Source organism: Megalobrama amblycephala, linkage group LG22, assembly GCF_018812025.1.
Source record: "Megalobrama amblycephala isolate DHTTF-2021 linkage group LG22, ASM1881202v1, whole genome shotgun sequence".
NCBI classification, from domain to species: domain Eukaryota; kingdom Metazoa; phylum Chordata; class Actinopteri; order Cypriniformes; family Xenocyprididae; genus Megalobrama; species Megalobrama amblycephala.
Genome location: NC_063065.1, coordinates 26443248 through 26461615, shown reverse-complemented (window position 1 = coordinate 26461615; position 18368 = coordinate 26443248). Strand labels below are relative to the sequence as shown.

The 18368-nt window shown below is 37.5% G+C and overlaps 1 protein-coding gene across 6 annotated transcripts in view; it reads right to left on the bottom strand.

Moving 5' to 3' along the window:
* ofcc1 (orofacial cleft 1 candidate 1) overlaps positions 1–18368 on the bottom strand; it is a 141285-nt gene that overhangs the window by 113149 nt on the left and 9768 nt on the right. For 3 of the 6 annotated variants that reach the window (XM_048175062.1, XM_048175057.1, XM_048175058.1), the window contains exons 2-6: positions 14549–14607; positions 4440–4506; positions 3949–4089; positions 963–1067; positions 163–252 (exon numbers count right to left, since the gene is read on the bottom strand). In XM_048175062.1, the coding sequence (XP_048031019.1) occupies positions 163–252; positions 963–1067; positions 3949–4089; positions 4440–4506; positions 14549–14554 (409 nt within the window). In that variant the 5' untranslated portion in view covers positions 14555–14607. Of the gene's footprint in view, positions 1–162; positions 253–962; positions 1068–3948; positions 4090–4439; positions 4507–10597; positions 10876–14548; positions 14608–18368 lie in introns of those variants that run through there. The other 3 variants (XM_048175059.1, XM_048175061.1, XM_048175060.1) reach the window with 3 other exon arrangements.

Here is an 18368-nt window from a genome sequence, read left to right as displayed (position 1 = left end):
AGAAGAGACACTTTTGAGACTAGCGAGTTAATTTTCTCAAGAGAAATGTCTGATAAGCAGGAGACCTAAGCAAAGTTTCTATTTGTTCCCATTGATGTCTGGGAGAAACAACTGAGATATTAAAGACATGCTTTTCTTTACAAAAGTTCAAAAATTCTTTACCTGGTAAATCTATGACAGTGGAGGCGTCTTCTTCCTGAAACATTTCGGAAAGTTTCTCATAAAGGTTGCTCTCATCTTCATTCATAAATTCTGGGAAGAAAAATCAAACTTGAGTAATATTTCAGCTTGACGGATAGTACATTTTATCGTTGTGCTCTCAAACACATCTCACTGACTGATTTTGCATGGATTGCAAAGTCCATATGAAACATAAAGGAGCATACAGCATGAATTTCCAACAACTGACACTAATTCCTGACCTTCATTTACATTAAATGATTATAGCTCAGAGCTAATAATAACATGCGAGTAAGTCCAATGTAAGTCGTTTGACAGCGATGAAATTTATGCAAAATATCATTTGAAGGTGTCCCCACCTCTGGAGTGTCATTATCAAAGGTTTGTAGGTTTGTGAGGATTGTGGAATATTACAGGATGGCGATGTCCAACAGATACAGTCAAAATGGCTTTTCTGTTAATAGCCATGTTTCATTATAACATGCATATGACTTTGCTCCCCAGAGCATGCTTTTAATAGACGCGCTGAGGTGCACATAGCGGTATTGGAAGGAACCCCCTTCATTTAAAGGAAGTTAAGGAAAGCATAGGGAGCGGAAATGGAACTGACCAATGATAGGTGACCTTCGGCAATGACAGTCACAGCACCGCCCAATCTTGTGACCCATTGGTAAAAGTATTTACATAGACTGGCCCGCCCAACGCTCTGACTGGCTGCGAGTGATCTCCCTCACCCCTCTTTAATGAACTGAGACGGCCTATTACGAGAAAAAATGGCATACTTAATTCCAGCTCATCTCTGCCTCCGACCCCAGACATCCTGCACCGCCTTGGGTCACCCTCCGCCGCCGACGAGGGGTCAAAGTAATTTTGGGCACCTTCATTTCCTGTGGAAAGTCCAGGCGGGAAAAAGAGAGAAAAGAGAAAGTGAGGGGGGCTGATGGTTGGTGGGCCGGGTGAGGTTAGTGATTATTAGAAGCACATGAAGTGAAAATGTTAATTTTGAAAGTCCACACCGCTCTTGCCGGCTGGCACAGGCTACCTGATAAGGCCCCGCTCGGTCACGTTTCCCTAAGTTGCGCTCACGAGGGCCCGACGCTGCTCAGGGGCCTAATTAGCATGCTAGGAAAGGTCAGAGCAGGCAATCTTTTAAACACAACCTGCCATATGTTACCTGTGTTCAAAAGAACTAATAAGAAACGTGTATAAGTAAAGGAGCCCTGAATTTCAAAGACAATACCCTAACACTGCTCCGGGGTCACCAGTCAGAGAAAGAGGGAGAGAAAGTGAGTAAAGGGGTGACAAAGCAAATGCTGTATCCCATTGACTTCTTATTAGCAATCGCTGACCTTTGGGCATCAAAGCGTCTTGCCAGAGTTTTATAGAAAGCCAGCAGCTAGAGGGGTTATTCCTGTTAAACAGTCACTGCTCTCTGCTCTTCACTACTCAACACCTACATATCTCAACCACAGGTTTGGCATCTTGAAAAAGGCTTGAAAAGCTGTGAAAGATGCATCCAAGCTAACCTCAGCTATAAAACAGCTATGCTTAGAATTTCATTTATACGACAAATTAGCAGAACTGATGGCAGTTAACGAAAAAGCAACCTGAAGTAATTGTTTTTCAATGACAGCAGTCAAGTATTTAGAATCTGCAATTAAATCTGTAATAAATGTGACTTCTAAAAAAATCAAAATCATGCTAAAACTATTTTTCAGGCTGATTCTGCTAATGCATAATGCTACTACCTAAAACACAAGACTGGGTCTTTAAGCTCAAAGCTGGGACTTTCATTCCTACTACAGCCATAGTGAGAACTGCAATTTCTCCCATCAATTTATCTAAAAGTATATCCTCCTACTCATGCTGTCTCTGTTTCTGGCGTCATGAGCAAAAGCGACCTTTGGCAATGCAACAAAGTTGAGTTGACTTCATGCAAATGAGCAGCGATGTGAGGCTGCAACTACCAATGGGAGTACACACAGCGATCCCCCGCCTGATACAGTTCGACCTCAAGCGATTTAAACGTCAGTGTGAACGCCACTTTTGACTGACATTCACCCATCAAATAAATTGAAGTGACTTGAGTCTTGAAGTGAAGCACTTTCCAGGGTAAACACAGTTTGGCTTCCATTACTGTTTTTGTTGGAAGGGGCTGAACATTCACATTTGCATAACGTTGGCGGTCTTTGAAATTATGTCTTTGAATTATATCTTTGATTTAACTACACGGCCTGGCCATCTTCCAGTGTTTCTCATCCTTAATCAAACTCTCCTCTGTTCTTCATGCACACTATCAATAATGCAGCGCTGCAATGCAGTCTGACGCTGCTAGAATAACACTGATTTGTCAGGGAGCCTGCTTATAGATTTAGGGTGGGGAAAACATGCAATTTTCGTATATGTAAGTAAATACTTTCTCAACTACATGCTGACAGAATTTACAAAAACAGCCAAAAGACAGCTTCTCTTAGGACAAAATGATCTGTCCTTTTTTTTTTCTTTTGCAGTGTGAAATGAAAGTTGATGTAGTATTTATCAAAGGAATTGAACACAGCGGTTTTACTTTTGAAATTATGCATAGGCAAAAGCTAAGGTTTGATCTCAGCTTGAATTTGATAATCATTTGAATTATTTACATGCGGGAATATGCCTGCCAGCTAAAACACTCTATGTTCGTTCCAGTGCTCTGTGAGCTTTCACAACACACACAAAGACGGGAGCCGTCTGAAATTTAAACTCCACTCCAACTTTCTCTTCTTCTGTTTTTTGTTTTTTACTTGTTTTGTTGCCTATTTTGTGGTTTCAGTTTTTCTATGTATGTAAATATATGAAATCTCCATTATTAGCAATAAAAATAAATAAACAGATAAATAAATGTTGTCATTGTAAGTACCTCTCATGCTGAAGTGCAAAAACTGCAATCACCGACAAATATGTTAAACAATTATTAATTAATGTATGGTATCGTAACACCCAGTATCCAAATACCAATTATATGAATACATAGATTTTTCTTGATGTCTATTGCTTACATGCACTTGCATTTTAACTTTATCTACGTAATTATCTTTACGAATGAAAAGAGCTGAACGAAAGATGTGCTCTCTCTCAAATGAATGATGATTTTTTTTTTTTTTAATCGCTGTCAGTCATGGGTCATGTCAATGTGTTTACTTTCAAAAATTGTCTGAATTTAATGATTACTGATTACCAAACTTAACAAAATTATTGATTATAACTATTAAAGCTGAAGTGTGTAATTCTGCACCACTAGTGCCACCAAATGAAATCTAATGTTTTCAAGCATATTTCCTAAACGTCGACTCAAAAAGGCCACTGTTTGAGTCGAAAGTCCACACATTATGATTCGCTTGAACAAGATTAACGTTTTGAAAGTAGTGTAAGGCTGCATTGTTTTTAGGAAGTCAACCAACCAATGGCTTACTTTTTGTTGACGTTGAACAATAAACAGGGTTACAAGAAAGTATTTGAACAATTATACACTTTCAAACTAGACAAATGATTCATAACCTGCTATGACAGGAGGGCGTATGTTCCAGGTCTAGGTCTAAACTGGATTCGTCTAGATGATGAGCAGTATGTTTAGCACAACATGATATCATCTCACTGAGATCTAGCACATACACATTTTTTGTCTGCAACATCTGTAGATGCACCTATGCTGTAGATACTTGTTGGGACAGGCTGCACTGGAATGTAAGGCCGTGCCTGCGTTACAGAGGGTGGGACAGCGTGAAGCTTCACCTCGTGCCGTAGCTGAGGCCTGCAGCCACACGCGTTGTCGCCGAGCTACAAGCGTGCTATCGCCACCTCTCATCTCTCTCTCTTCCTCCGAGTCCTCCTGGAATGCGGGATTCACGGCGCCCTCCATCAAGTCTCTTTCTGCTGAGGACAGAAAGACAGAGTGCATATGAAAATAAAAAAAGAGAAGGTCAGAGTGGCACATTATTCTACAGCACATTTAATCACAACCGAAAATTCCTCCTTCTTAAAATGACACAGAAACACAACGAGGTTAAAATTAAACCCAAATCACGAAGAGGATGGGTGTGTATAAAAGAGGGAAAGAGAGAAGACGAAGAAGATGAAGGAGAAGAAGAAGAAGAAATGATTAAAATAATTACAAATTGCGCCCTGACAAGCAAGAGCAAAATTTAGCCCAGAGCCATTTGTCTGTAATTAGTTAATTAATCCTTACACAAATTATGAGCAATAACTCATCACGCGGGACTCACCCATCAGAAATTCAGCCGACTTGGATTTCTTCTGCTCAGGTTGCTCCACAGCCTTCTGCTGCAACTTCTGGAGGGAAATTGTTAAATGAATAAATTAGCTGCAGAATGAAGATCATCATTTCTGATCCGCAACTAACGCAGTATTTTAAATATGGGACGACACGGAAATGTCATTTAATTTACAACGCCGCTAAAGGGGTCAAGCGCTAATTGAACAACAGAGTGGAAGAAACTGGAATCATAAATAGATAAGTTGACATGAATGCCTGATGAAGGTCACATTAAAATACTTACAATGTCCAACCCCCCACCCTCCCAAATCCCACCCCAACCCAAGAAAAACAACGTTTTCTCCTCCAAAAAAAAGATGCATTTTCATGCACACTACGTAAAAATGTTGGAGGCTTGCCGTGCATATGAATATGCAAATCATCATAAACACATTGCAAGCAGCATGAAGGCTCAAACACACAAGAAAATAGGACGAAAGCCCTCGCACCAAATTAAAAACATAAACCAGGTTTCTCACACTGTTTACCAGACTCTTGAACCTTGAAATCTGAAACTTTAACATGTTGTGAAGGAATATGAACAAAGGCTCAACATTTAAAATAAAAGTTGTGTCCGAAAATATTTGTAGGGGACATTTGTGGTCGAAGTTACATTTCTTATGTAGTTAGCATCATATACTGCATAGGCAGTAAAATAAATCATTGTTTATACAAGTACAACATTAACCTAATAACTGTACACAACAAAACTCTCTTTTGTGTGTTAAAAAAAAAAAAAAAATTGAAATCTCTGTTTTATATCGGACTGTTTAATCTCTTATCTGTTGTATGACTGACATAGTTAAATAGCAGGACAGTGACCGGGGCTAGTTGCCCCAATTACCGTACTCCCTTTCTGTGAATTCCATCATCAACATCATTTCATTGTAGCTTTTGAGTAAAGTCAACACAATAACAGCAAACTAGAACAAATGATTTATGCATTGTTTGTGTTTTTACACATGTTTTGCTGTTTTTCTGAAAATTTTTCTGAAAAGCCTAAAAACCATCCATTCAGAACATGGGTTCAGTGTGTTCAACTTTATCTTTTATCGTGGGCAATAACAATGGAAATGTTCAATAGGTTCTTTGAGTCAAGTTTCATACAACTGACTTTAAAAATAAACCAACCACAAGGAGTAATTACTGGAGTAAAAAGCATGACAATCAGGCCCATTAGTAATCATAATAATACGTCTTTTTCTTTATGGAATTAGATTTTTTTATTATTATTATTATTATTTTTTTTTATTTTTTTTTTATGAAATCCAAGATTTGTGACTGCAGTACTTAAATCTTGAATATGTAAATGAGCCCTCAATGGCACAGATTACAGCAATAAACACTGCAATACATATGAACAGAGCGTACAAATGTGCAAAACATAAAACATCATCTTAAAGACAGCAGTTTAAGTGGGAAATGTTTTTCATCTTACATGACAGAGCAATTAAAGTTGAGCAGGACACACTCCAATCTGGAGCAGAGTTTAGAAATCTGCTTTAACATCCAACAAGCCCTAAAGCCACACATTCATTTGCACCGCTGAGATTAATGCTAATCTAATTGTAACTTATTTAAAAACCATTTGCTTTTTCCCCCACTGTCTTCAAATCAATTTCTCCAACAGGAAGATGGTAAGACTGACCAGAAATTTTAAATGTGTCAATTAAGTATCTTTTTTTCCTCCAATCTTTTTTATGTATAGTCATTCTAGCATGACTGCAACTTTATTGTTGGATTTTTTTTTTTTTTTTTTTTTTTTTTTACATTTTGGTGCATGTCCCACATGGAAATTTACAAGTGATAATTGGGCCACCACTTGAGAAATAAGCAAATAATGATTTTGCCAAAAGCAGAATGACACATAATTATCCTCACCAATTCAACATTTCATATTATCCGTCCAGCGCTCCCTTACACTGGTGGATTTCAATTATCTCCCAGTAACAAACCTCTTTAATTACTTTCTGAAGTTGTCACACCAGCATTGTCATATTTCTGTATTTTTCCCTGATGAATTTCTGCACATGTACACATGAACATCCATGACTTTGTATGCATTATAAACCATATTTAGTGTTATAGCTTGACTAACACAATTAATAAAGCTTTGTTGAGTATATCTTGTTTTATCTTGTCTGCTTTGGTGTTACTACTGTAAACACTGAGACAAACACAAATAAGTGCAACAACTTTGTTTTAGAAATTATTGTAATAATTATTATTATTATATGCTGTTTATGTTTTGATATACAGTATTAAAATTTCCCAAAAGCCCCAAAATGCAGAAGATTAAAATACATTATTATGATAGATGAGTAAATCATTGAGCAATAGTAGTTTAGAAATTTCTAATCTTAACAAAGTTCTATTTTAATATAATTGACTGTAAACCTGACACTGGACAATCTACAGTAATTCATTCAATCTGTAGTTTTAGCACCATTTACACTGGACTCACGTGATAGTGGTTTTTTGTTATCACATTATTGTTGTTATTGTATTATTATTATTAGAATTGTACAAATCAATTGGTTAAAATGACAGCTAAACATAATATTAAACACATTTTGACCTGCTTGACTGAAACGATATTTTAAAGTTGATCCAACATTATCAATTGAAATAATAACAAAGATTTATGCTCAGATAAATACTCAAACAATGCATATAAAAATAGATTGCATAATCTGTACGAGTACAAATTATATAAAAATACAAGAGTATTTGTATATACAAGAGATCTGTTTCTCTCAAATGTATGCCTCGCTTTGCTAAAACAGCAAACTGAATTCTACAGAATTCTGTAGCACGTTTATTTCACTAAATATTCAATTGTACTCATCTCTCTGTTGGAACGCAAACACAGAAACATACTCTGGGGTCAGCAGTCTTCTGTTTAACATCTAAACGCATCAACCTTACTGTGATAAAAGAAGGTAATGATCATTATTCATCAGCGGGGCCCTGTGCCAAACTCTGTTACCATACACTGAGCAACTGCCACATGCTTTTAATATCATAAATACTTAAATATACATGGCCAGTGCATCAGTAATTCAGTGTCAAGCTGGTATAAGGTGCCAAGTAATCCTGCTGATATCTGCCTTAAACACACTATACAACAAGAACGGGGGAAAAAATGGCCCCACTGACATCCAGAGGCATCCAGTCTGCTGTTAGAAATGAAAATTCTGCCTTTTCTTTCAATGAACACTAACAAGATGTCACTATGTGCTGCACACTGGACAAAGAAGAGCAAGAAATCCTCTCTAATGGATGACAAGAGAAATGTATGAGCTTTATAAAAGAATGTGATTGTTGTCGAAAGGAATTGGGAACACGGATGCCTTCTCCAGCCTGGGATCCGTTCGGCTGGGCGTAAGGCTGGTGGGCATAGACCAGTTCCAGAGTGAATTTTGCATACTGTACGGATCATTGCCCAGTTCAGAGCAGTCACATTGAATCTGCCTTCAACCAATTGTGCTTCATGAAACCGTCAACCCTCATTTACGTCTGACTGTTTTCTTCTGCTGGCTGCGGTAAACAAGCCCTATGACAATCTCTCTCTCTCTCTCTCTCTCTCTCTCACCCTGTTGATGTGCTGACAGCCTCTGTCCTCTATGTTACAGCTTTAACCTTAAACTTAAGCGCACACACACAAACCCAAAATCCAGGACTATAAAGCATCTACAGTACATTACAAGAATGGTCCCTATCTTAATGATCTTATAAAAAGATGCACATTAACATGAGTACTTTGTTACTCATCTCTCATAAACAGTGACCAGCCAGTTCTGTTCAAAGCAGCTGCTTTCTTTCTGTCTGCTGTAAAAAGAAAATAAAGAATTAGGTGTCCATAATAACCTACAATTTGAGGTAAAACCTTGTTTTTTAATTCAAGGAAACATTTGGGCCATTATCTCTCTGTTGTTCTATATCAACACTAATCTGTAACAGTGAACAATAATGCAATAAGCAGTGAGAGGCTGTTACAGTGATTTTAACACCAGTAAGTGGTCTTCCTAGGCACAATGCAAAGTGGGACCTCAGAGCATGGTAAAATCACTGTAACTCACTGCCTCAAATGGGTTACTGCTTTTGTTAAATGGCGGCGACAGCCATATCATAATAGTCACAGATGTTTAGTATATATTTACTAATATTAATCATTGGAATAAACCATTCTTCTGCCAAGTAGTATAGCTCATTAGGCTAAATGAATGCTTTTTACGGATGTCACGCAATGTAGCAATTTGCATTAATATAGACTGTGCAGTCACAGATGTGATTATATAGTGATTTGACAAGCTTCAAAGCCGCTTCATTCAATGAGAATTCAGAACTGTAACTATCAATTTTATAATCAGCTTTATAATACTACACAGAAAAGGCACAGGTCTGCATCCTTCAATGTCACACATGTGTGACTGTTTCACAAACACTGCAATAGGATCTGGGTATTTTAAATTCATATTTTGTCTATAAATGAATTGAAACAAAGACTCATCAAAGTGCTAACTCGCTTTGTACAAACCCTCACTGCAGCTCTATCTTCATGTATTTTTAGAGCATGCTTTTTCACAAAATGCTAATTGTTATTAAACTAATAGCTTTATGTTGAACAACAACCATGTCAGTTGGTGAAAACAGGAAAACATAATTAGAATTCAGACTTAATTAATCTACGCTGGCCCCTTTAAGTGAATTAGCCAATTATTTATGCATGTGTGCCCCTTTGATGCTAACTGATTAAGAGGGAAAAACAGAACCTTGAAAAATTACAGAACTTTCTTTGTCGTTTAAAAAATGCCACTAAAAATAAGGGGAGGGATTTTGCAAACATTTGATATGAGATGATATTTTCAGAATAGCTAGCTTACTTAAAAATAGCTAGTTTTGTCTAGCTTACTACTATATCTAAACTATGTTCTAATTATACACACACACTGAAAGTCTAGCCATTATTTTACAATAAATATTTCAAACAGTTCATTGTTGTCACAGGAGCTCATCACATTTCATGTGAGTGGTGTCTAATTATTCTCTTAAATTTTATGCAAAAATGGCAGTCTAACCAAAAAATTATTTCAAAAAGTGAACACAGCATCTATAACTATTTCCGTTTCATTTGTCGCAGTTCGGGCGCACTGCATTGTGTACAGTATGTCTGGACAATGTGTTCTGGTATGTATTGCACATTTTAGGGTAGGGCTGCAACCAATGATTATTTTGATAATCGATTAATCTAACAATTATTAAAAATGATTAATCGACTATTTGTCAATTATTTCACCAATTAATCAGTAGGTTTTGATCGATTAATCAGCTTTTACAATTAGTCAAAATATACCTATTCTAACTAATAAATAAAATGAAATGTCTTTTTATTGAACTTTGAACCAATTGAATAGACCAATTTCAGGTGTTCTGTCCTCCTCAGAAGATATGGACTCAATTTGATTTTATATCGATTCATTTGGATATACATCAGTAGCCTACGTTCATTTTTCTCAAGGAAAAACAAAATCTCTCAACTAATGCTGTAAACTATACAGACAGCCCAGTCAGCTGGAATGCTACTATATTAAAGGTTAAAATTAACAACTGATTGTATACAATTGCATATACTGCAGTTTAACAATTATAATATATTTTTATTATGAGTAAAATATGAATATGAAATATAGTGTTTTTTTTTTTTTTAAATGCTCTTTTATTTTCATTTTTTCTAACTGGCTATCAGTTTATGGTCACTGAATGCTTTTCTGAGGTAAAAGTAGTTACATGACATATTGTTTACATGCTGTTTTAATTGCTTCTCTCTGAGGTTGAACACTGATTGAGCAATTACATGAGCCATGAAACATTTGAGTAAGTTGTACTGTTTCTTTCAACATACCTTCTGATGACCATTCATGCTTATTTCGTATTATAACCAACTTAGTAGTAAAGATGAAGATTTGATCGGTTCACATGCCGCTCGAGGCATTACAGCGACCTGTCATGCCACATTAAAGAGCGACAGAACCACATTTACTGTTTGAATTTCATAGTAAAACTGACAGAATTTAAAAGCTGAGACTTTTTCACATTAAAAGGAACCTGTTCTGTCTTGTCTGTTGACGCATTGTTAGTGTCCTCTTCTCACCGCGATATATTTTACACTGTGAGAAAATGGTCTTATGGCGTGCAGTGTCAGTTGCCTGAGTCCGAAGGTTGGCAGCCCTGCATATGGTAGTTGTTTTTTTGTTTGTTTTTTTGGCTTTTTGTGCAGTTATATTAAACATTCCCACACTCTACTGGTTTGACTTCGTTTGCACCATAGACAGTAAAAGAAATGGACACAGCGACCCCATTGGAACTCAATTGAGACAAGTGAAGCCCATTTTTAGCGATTTTTAGCACTTCCGTTTCTGACGCGCAGACTCAAACTAAGCTTGATGACGTCAGCAACCTGTCTGACAGATGTAAATCTTCTAGTAGCTGTGCGTGAAAACTGCCATCGTTAATCTTGCAGAGACGGCGAGCTTGAGCGGGGAGTTCTTTGGCGTGAGTGAGCAGGAGTAATTATTCTGATTAATTATTTTGTATAGTATTTTAAAATGTAACGCCAGTACGCCATATTAAGTTAATGCATACTATTGCCTGCGAGCTTCTCCTCCTGTCTGTACGGTAATTTCTCTACTGTGCGACAGAGAGTCGAGTGGTTATGACGCAATCGTTAGCCTATTTTTACAAAAACTGTTTCTACGGGGCCATAATGTAACATAGAAGGTAATGGAGCCCTTTATACATTGTCGTGTATCTTTAGAAATAAATAATGGACAAATTGAGTCTTTAAACGCCTCAGATGTAAAGTTATTTGCTGTCAAAGTGACGCCAAAATGAATGGGAGTCAATGGGATGGCTAACGCAAGTGAAGTTCTGCTACAAGATGGCGGCACGCGGCCGACTTCAACTTCCGGTCGACTTCCTTGGGCACTGGTTTGCACTCCGAAGTGTCGTGTCTTCTTCTATTGAATTGCATCCGGGAGGGCTGCATTACGATATTGCGCTACAGCGCCCCACTGGTCAAACAGCGTTACAGATTTGCCAGGTCTGCGTCACAAAACTGACCAAAAAATTATCCCAAAAGTAGCCCAAAAAACCATTTCCCAAATATCAATACCAAAATCAATATCAATATCAAAATATGCCATTCTCATACTTAAAATACATATTTTACAATCATTGTTATGCAAATTGAAAACCATCATAGTGATCATTAACACAGCTCAAATCAACCCTATACAAAGTGAGTAAATTACTCGCATAGGCCACTAAAAAAGACACCAGTGATCGAGTAGTGCATATATAATTGAATTGCCTGCTGAGCTTTACGAACCGCCTCTTGGCTGAGAGCACCCTCTGTCGCTATCTCTCACACATGCACGCTCAATGTGAGAAAAAAAGAGAGGCTTACACTTGCCACATAAGGGTGCCCTGCACTTAGATCTAGTGCATGATCTAAGTGCAGGGCTTGACAATAAGGACTGCCCAATGGCTAACAGTTGATGGAACAGTTACTGTCCCAATCAGGCTAGTGTTGCATTGTCATGAATGTTTATCATCTGCCCGTTTTTAAGCCCCGCCAACTTAAATACTCAAGTGCAAGAAGCACAAAAGAGAAATTTCTGTATACTGAATTGAGTTCTCTTTCACCTCTTCTTGTGCTTGAATGGACAATTCACACAAAATGATGTCAAAATGCCTGTCTTGGCGAGGAGTATCACAGTAAACATAGTCGTTATGTCTTATAGGCGGACGAAACAATAGAGAGAAATACAACACATTTGTGACAGAAACAGTATATTGGATCTGTGCATTATGTCTTAAAGTGACAACAGCCTAATATTCCTGCTGCTGTCTGTGTTTAAAGGATTAGCGCACTTCAGAATTAAAATTTCCTGATAATTTACTAAATTTACTTGATAAATTAAGGTTTCTGAGGAAAACATTCCAGGATTTTTCTCCATACAGTGGACTTCACCGGGGTACAACAGGTTGAAGGTCCAAATTGCAGATTCAGTGCAGCTTCAAAGTGCTCTACCTGATCCCAGCTAAGGAATAAGGGTCTTGTCTAGTGAAATGATCGGTCATTTTCTAAAAAAAAAAAAAAAAAAAAAAGTATATACTTTTTAACCACAAATGCTCATCTTGCACTGCTCTGCGATGTGCCACACATTAATCACATTGGAAAGGTCACGCGTGACGTAGGCGGAAGTACCACAGAAGGGCAAAAAAATCCATCTCACTTTCTCCTCCAACTTCAAAAGTGTCCGACATTGTTGTTTTACCTTTTTTTGTAAAGGGCGTTTGACTTAGTCTTTGCACGTTCACTTTGTAGACACTGGGTTGGTACTTCTGCCTACGTCACGTGTGACCTTTTAAAGTGATTACATAATGTGTAGCACAATGCAGAGCAGTGCAAGATGAGCATTTGTGATAAAAAAAAAAAAAAAAAGTATATACATTTTTTATTTATTTTTTTTTAAATGACCAATCGTTTCAGTAGACAAGACCCTTATTCCTCGGACATGGGGGTGAATAATTTATCAGGAAATTTTAATTCTGAAGTGAACTAATCCTTTAATCAAACAAAACACTGCAAAAAAAAAATCACTCACTGCTCTTGACTGAATAACTTGTGTAACTTTAATAATGATCTATCTATTTTTAAATTATACAGTGAAAACTATATGCAGTTTTACATTTGAATACTTCAGGTAATACTTCAATTTCTGTGCCTAATCTACCTAATCTGTATCTAAATACTGTTAGATCTACCTGAAAAACCTGAAAAGCGCTGTTTATTCCATTTGTATCTTTGTTTGATTGTGTTTATTTGTGCTATTTCTTATAATATGATTATTTGTTCCACAGGAAAACTGCAGACTTGGCAACCCTGAGATCAAAAGACTATTCGACAACAAAAATATTTGTCAACAGTTTTTTTTGTCAATGTTGTCGATAATGTTGACCAATTGTTTTAGCCCTATTTTAGGGTGCTTTTACACTAGCACTTTTGACATGCACCCAGGTTCAATTGAGTTTGGTTTGTTTGGGTGATGTGACTGCTGTTTTTCGAACTTGGGTGAGCACCCATGATCCATACCTGAGTCTGCCTAAAAAGGGTGGTCTGGAGTACAGTTCATGTGAACTCCAGTATGGTTGGCTGTTGATATGAAAGTTTGATGACGTATGATTTGATAAATCTGTGTTTGTGTGTGTTCTCACTCACTTGCTGACAAGGGTGACTGACACACTGCAGGTAGAGATAAATCCTTCAACACAAATGGACTCTCACGTTCTTTAGAACATTTGCAGTAGGCGGACAGATGCAAGTGTCGTTATGTGCTAATGCTTTGAAAACAAAACCAAAAGTTCAATAACCAAAATACAAAAGTGACGTTAGTAACACTACGCCTTTACCTGCGTCGCTGTGACCAAGAAACAGGGGGAAACAGCTGCAACTTTGATGATGAAAACGCACCATGGTTCACCTCAAACCCAAATAATATAATGTGAACACAGTCCAGTGGGGGGAAGGGGGGAGCAATTGAACTCCGGTTCGGACCAGGCAATCGAACCAAGTGTGTAAGCACCCTTAGTAAATGTAGTAGGACATCTGAGTATTCCATGCAGAAAATTTGCATGCTGTGAACAGTATACATGTACCTACTACCTACATTTAAGCACTACAATATAGCTGAAGTATGAAAAGTATAATAAACTGTACTGTTTTTGTGTGAAAAACCAAGAAGTGGCAGTCCAGCCCAGCTGAATGAGGGGCCAGGTTGGGATCATGGGAACTCTTCAGGATTTTAAATAGGTTTTTTGTTCAGCTACTTGAGAATTCCTCAGCTTTCTGTTATGCCGTTTCCTTCACTCAATTCCCAGCTGACCTCTCACAGGCCACTGCAGCAAATGTTAAATGTGAATGGTAAGTCTGCCTTTGACTTAATAGAAAACTGTAAGCTAAAGGCTCTGACCCCGTATTGAAAGCATACTCACATCCATCGCCACAGAGGGTACGTTTTACTGCTCCTTGTGTGTTGACCTTTGACCTTTACCTACAGATACAGAATTACAGGTTATTAGTGTCATTTGGTTACCTATGTTTATCAAGTATGTACATGCATGTGTCTGTGTTTTAAATTTTGCTCATTCAAGAAAATTTTAAGATGAAATTGAATCCCTTGCCTTTTTGAGCTAATGCATCATCACTACATCTTATGTTTGAAGATCATGTACATATTTAACAGTTTTAGATTTTAAACATTTGGATTTCTGTTATTTATGGAACAGTCTGGTTTAAATTCTGCTTGAATTAATATGTAGCTCTATTTAACTAGCTTGAAATTATGTAAAACTATATGTATATATATGTGTGTGTGTGTGTGTGTGTGTGTGTGTGTGTGTGTGTGTGTGTGTGTGTGTATATATTCTAATTTCTACAGGACAAGTGAAAATATTGCCAGTGCAGTTGAAAATCTGAAATACTGATGCATCTGAGCCATACGAAGAAGAAAAAAAGTGCTGTTGTATTATTGAGCCGTGATAAGGTGTTGCAACCAATATACATAATCTACTCTACATATTCTGTCCTTGGTTCAAGCTTTATTTTCCTGGCTGTGCAGGGGTAGATTTGTGCGGTTAATTCTTTGTAATGCATCCAGATGAATGACAATATAAGAAAAATGTATTTATTATTAAAGGTAACAAATTATTTCCCCTTATTGTTTAATTCCTGTTAATTCATTTCTATCAGATACGGCCTGTTTAGTATTTCTATCTGCTCTCTCCATGGTAATTCACATGGCCTACACAAGTTTTTGCAGAAATAGCAAAACAAACCCCAGGCAAAATGTGAAAGATTATCCCATACTATGCGGGTTACAGTGAAACACTATACTTTTTCACACTAAACGCTGCTCCACCGGGTGCGATTGTAAAACATGTTAAGCTATTGAATCTGCACTTTGTATATATGGGGAGAACTGTGTGTAGTAACAAGTGAGCCGGTGTTTTGGTAATTGTTTCAAATTACATTGTGTGCAATAACAGAGGAAAAGCTATCCGCCACCTCTCCTGCAGAGGCAAACATAAAGAGCACAGGATATCCCTCTGCCTCACACCTCAGACATGCCAGCTCACTCAAATAAATAGGCAGGAACAGAGAAAGGCTCACTCTTGCCGAATCACTGTCTTTGTGCTTCAATTAATTCTGTTAGTCAGCTCAGCGCTCACAGCACCTATAATTCTCTCTGATGAAGCACTGGGTCGCTGCGGTTTCTCCACATGTGCATCTTATTGGAATACGGATGGATTTTCAAACCAGTGTTTCTCATTTGCTGATTTGTTTTTTCAGTAACTAATAAGTTAGGGAGGATGAATATTTTATAGGGGCCATAAAATGCAATACAGCAAAAAGGCCAGACAATTGGTTGTAAAAGCTGCTAGTTTCTATAAGCCAAATGTTGGTATAAAAATAACATGCATGCCAGCAGCTTTTCAACCACTCAAACGCCTGCTGACTCACTGCTGCTCTCCTCCAAATCAGTTTGTGAAGCATTAAAGTCAAAGACTTGCAACACAACAAATGATCATCAGTGAGTGTATTTAAGCAATCAGGTACAAGAGGCTGTGTTGGACTATAATATAGTCATGGCTAAAGGCCTTTGGAGTGATGCACAGCAGTGTTGTGACTTGTGACGTATAACCCTGCGAGTCACGGCAAACTTAACTTTGCACCACGACTACACAAATAAGTGCCTGATTATTTAAAATATTTTCACTAAAATGCAAGTTTTTAATACAGAGCCTTTTAATATGGAGTTCAAGTCAACATGAGACATATGGTTGTATAATTTTGGTTTAGTGTGCAATGTTCCTAGCTTAAAATCCCCATCTAATTAGTTTTTAAATAAACTTGACAGCCAGTGATCATCACTAATCACCATGCACTTTCATGGATTACAAATGAATTTTCAGTCCGCTTTGTACACATAAAGGGAAAATTGCACTATATCTCTAAATTTGGAAGAGTGCTTCATAATTGATTTCGTGCTGATAGTCTGTAAAAACATTTAAGTGTTTATAATAAATATATCATTAAATGCTAAAAGTATTTGGTCATATTGGATTGGCAAAATAAGCTTTTGTAACAGTTTAGAAGGGGACTCGGTTCTACACCAAACTTGCTTTCTTTTTTTCTCAGATGGGTTAATTGGCGATGGCTGGCGATAAATGGTAAAATGGCAATGACTGCTACACTAATATTCTACAATCGTGCAAATAACTATCAAAGCTACCTTTTGTTGTTTTTGCCTGCAAAATCCACTTGGCTCACACATCTGCCACAAGCTTCGGGGCGTTATGAATCTTTTGTGTCGAATCATGATTTGGATCGTTTGTCAAACTGCCAAACTGCTGAAATCACATGACTTTGACACTCCGAACCGCTGATTCGACACAAAAGATTCATAACGCTTCAAAGCTTCCTGAAGCAGTGTTTTGAAATCGGCCATCACTATATAAGTCGTTATTTTGTTTTTTTGGTGCACCAAAAATATTCTCGTATGCAGACCACACTGAGCCATCGGATTTCAACAAAAATATCTTAATTTGTGTTCAGAAGATTAACGAAGGTCTTACGGGTGTGGAACGGCATGAGGGTGAGTATTAAATGACATTATTTTCATTTTTGGGTGAACTAACCCTTTAACTAGTTTGCCTTTATTATGCTAATAAGAAAAAGTAACCTCTTTGAAATAATCATTTCTGATTGGCTAAACGTGACAATTTCCAGTCCAATATTTATCATGCCTGGTTTTACAACATAATAATATTAAGGACACAAAATTAAAACAAATTATGTGCTAAGTGCCTTCTGAAGTAACTGAACCATACAGTTGCGAAAGACATTCTTTACAAAAAGAAATGTTAGGCTTGTTCAGGATAGATCAGGGTAGCGTTTTCCCAAAAGCATCGTAAGCCTAAGTTGATCGTAGCTCCATTGGTTTCAATGGAGCTACGATCAACTTAAGGTTACGATGCTTTTGGGAAACACTGCCCAGCACTGAGCAGACCGATCGGCGTAATGACATCAAAGAACCGTGAGGGCAATTGGAGAGCAAATGACTCCTTATGCTTTTGAATCCCTCTCGAAGGTACTTTGATGTCATATGCCGATCGGTCTGCACAGCACCGATGCATCTCAAACAAACCTGTTGAAACGATGATGATGTCCTACCTGCCTGTCAACATATGTATTTCCATACCTCTGCGCACCCTGCCCGCGCAGACATCACACGTCATCAGTGTGTTCCATAAGGATATGCATAGTTGTACACAGACAGTCACCAAGTACTGTCAAACAGCAGCCGCCTTTTGCAGTTCCTCCTGAACCAAAACAAGGAGCTTATGCTGTGTTCACGCCATGTCATAACTGTAATTATGATATAGCAACCCATGATGTTCTGCCTGGAGGTGTTCACGTCCTCAGACTCTGATTTATGCGTTTCTAGGTCAACACTATCAACGCCAAAATGAATATGCAGCAGTCATGTACTACAACCAGAGCTCTGTAAATTGTTTACATTCATTATTATTGTATTATATGCTTTGAGACATAAGGTAATTTAAAGGGGTCATATTATGCAAAATTCACTTTTATAACGTGTTTAAACAGATGTTTGTGTCCACAGTGTATGTAAACAACCAGCCTATAATTGTAAAAATCCACCCAATACTTTATTTTTTTATAATCCCTATTTATCATTTTCAATCCGTTTCAGTCTCTCAGAAAATGCTGTTTTATATTTTCCCCTAC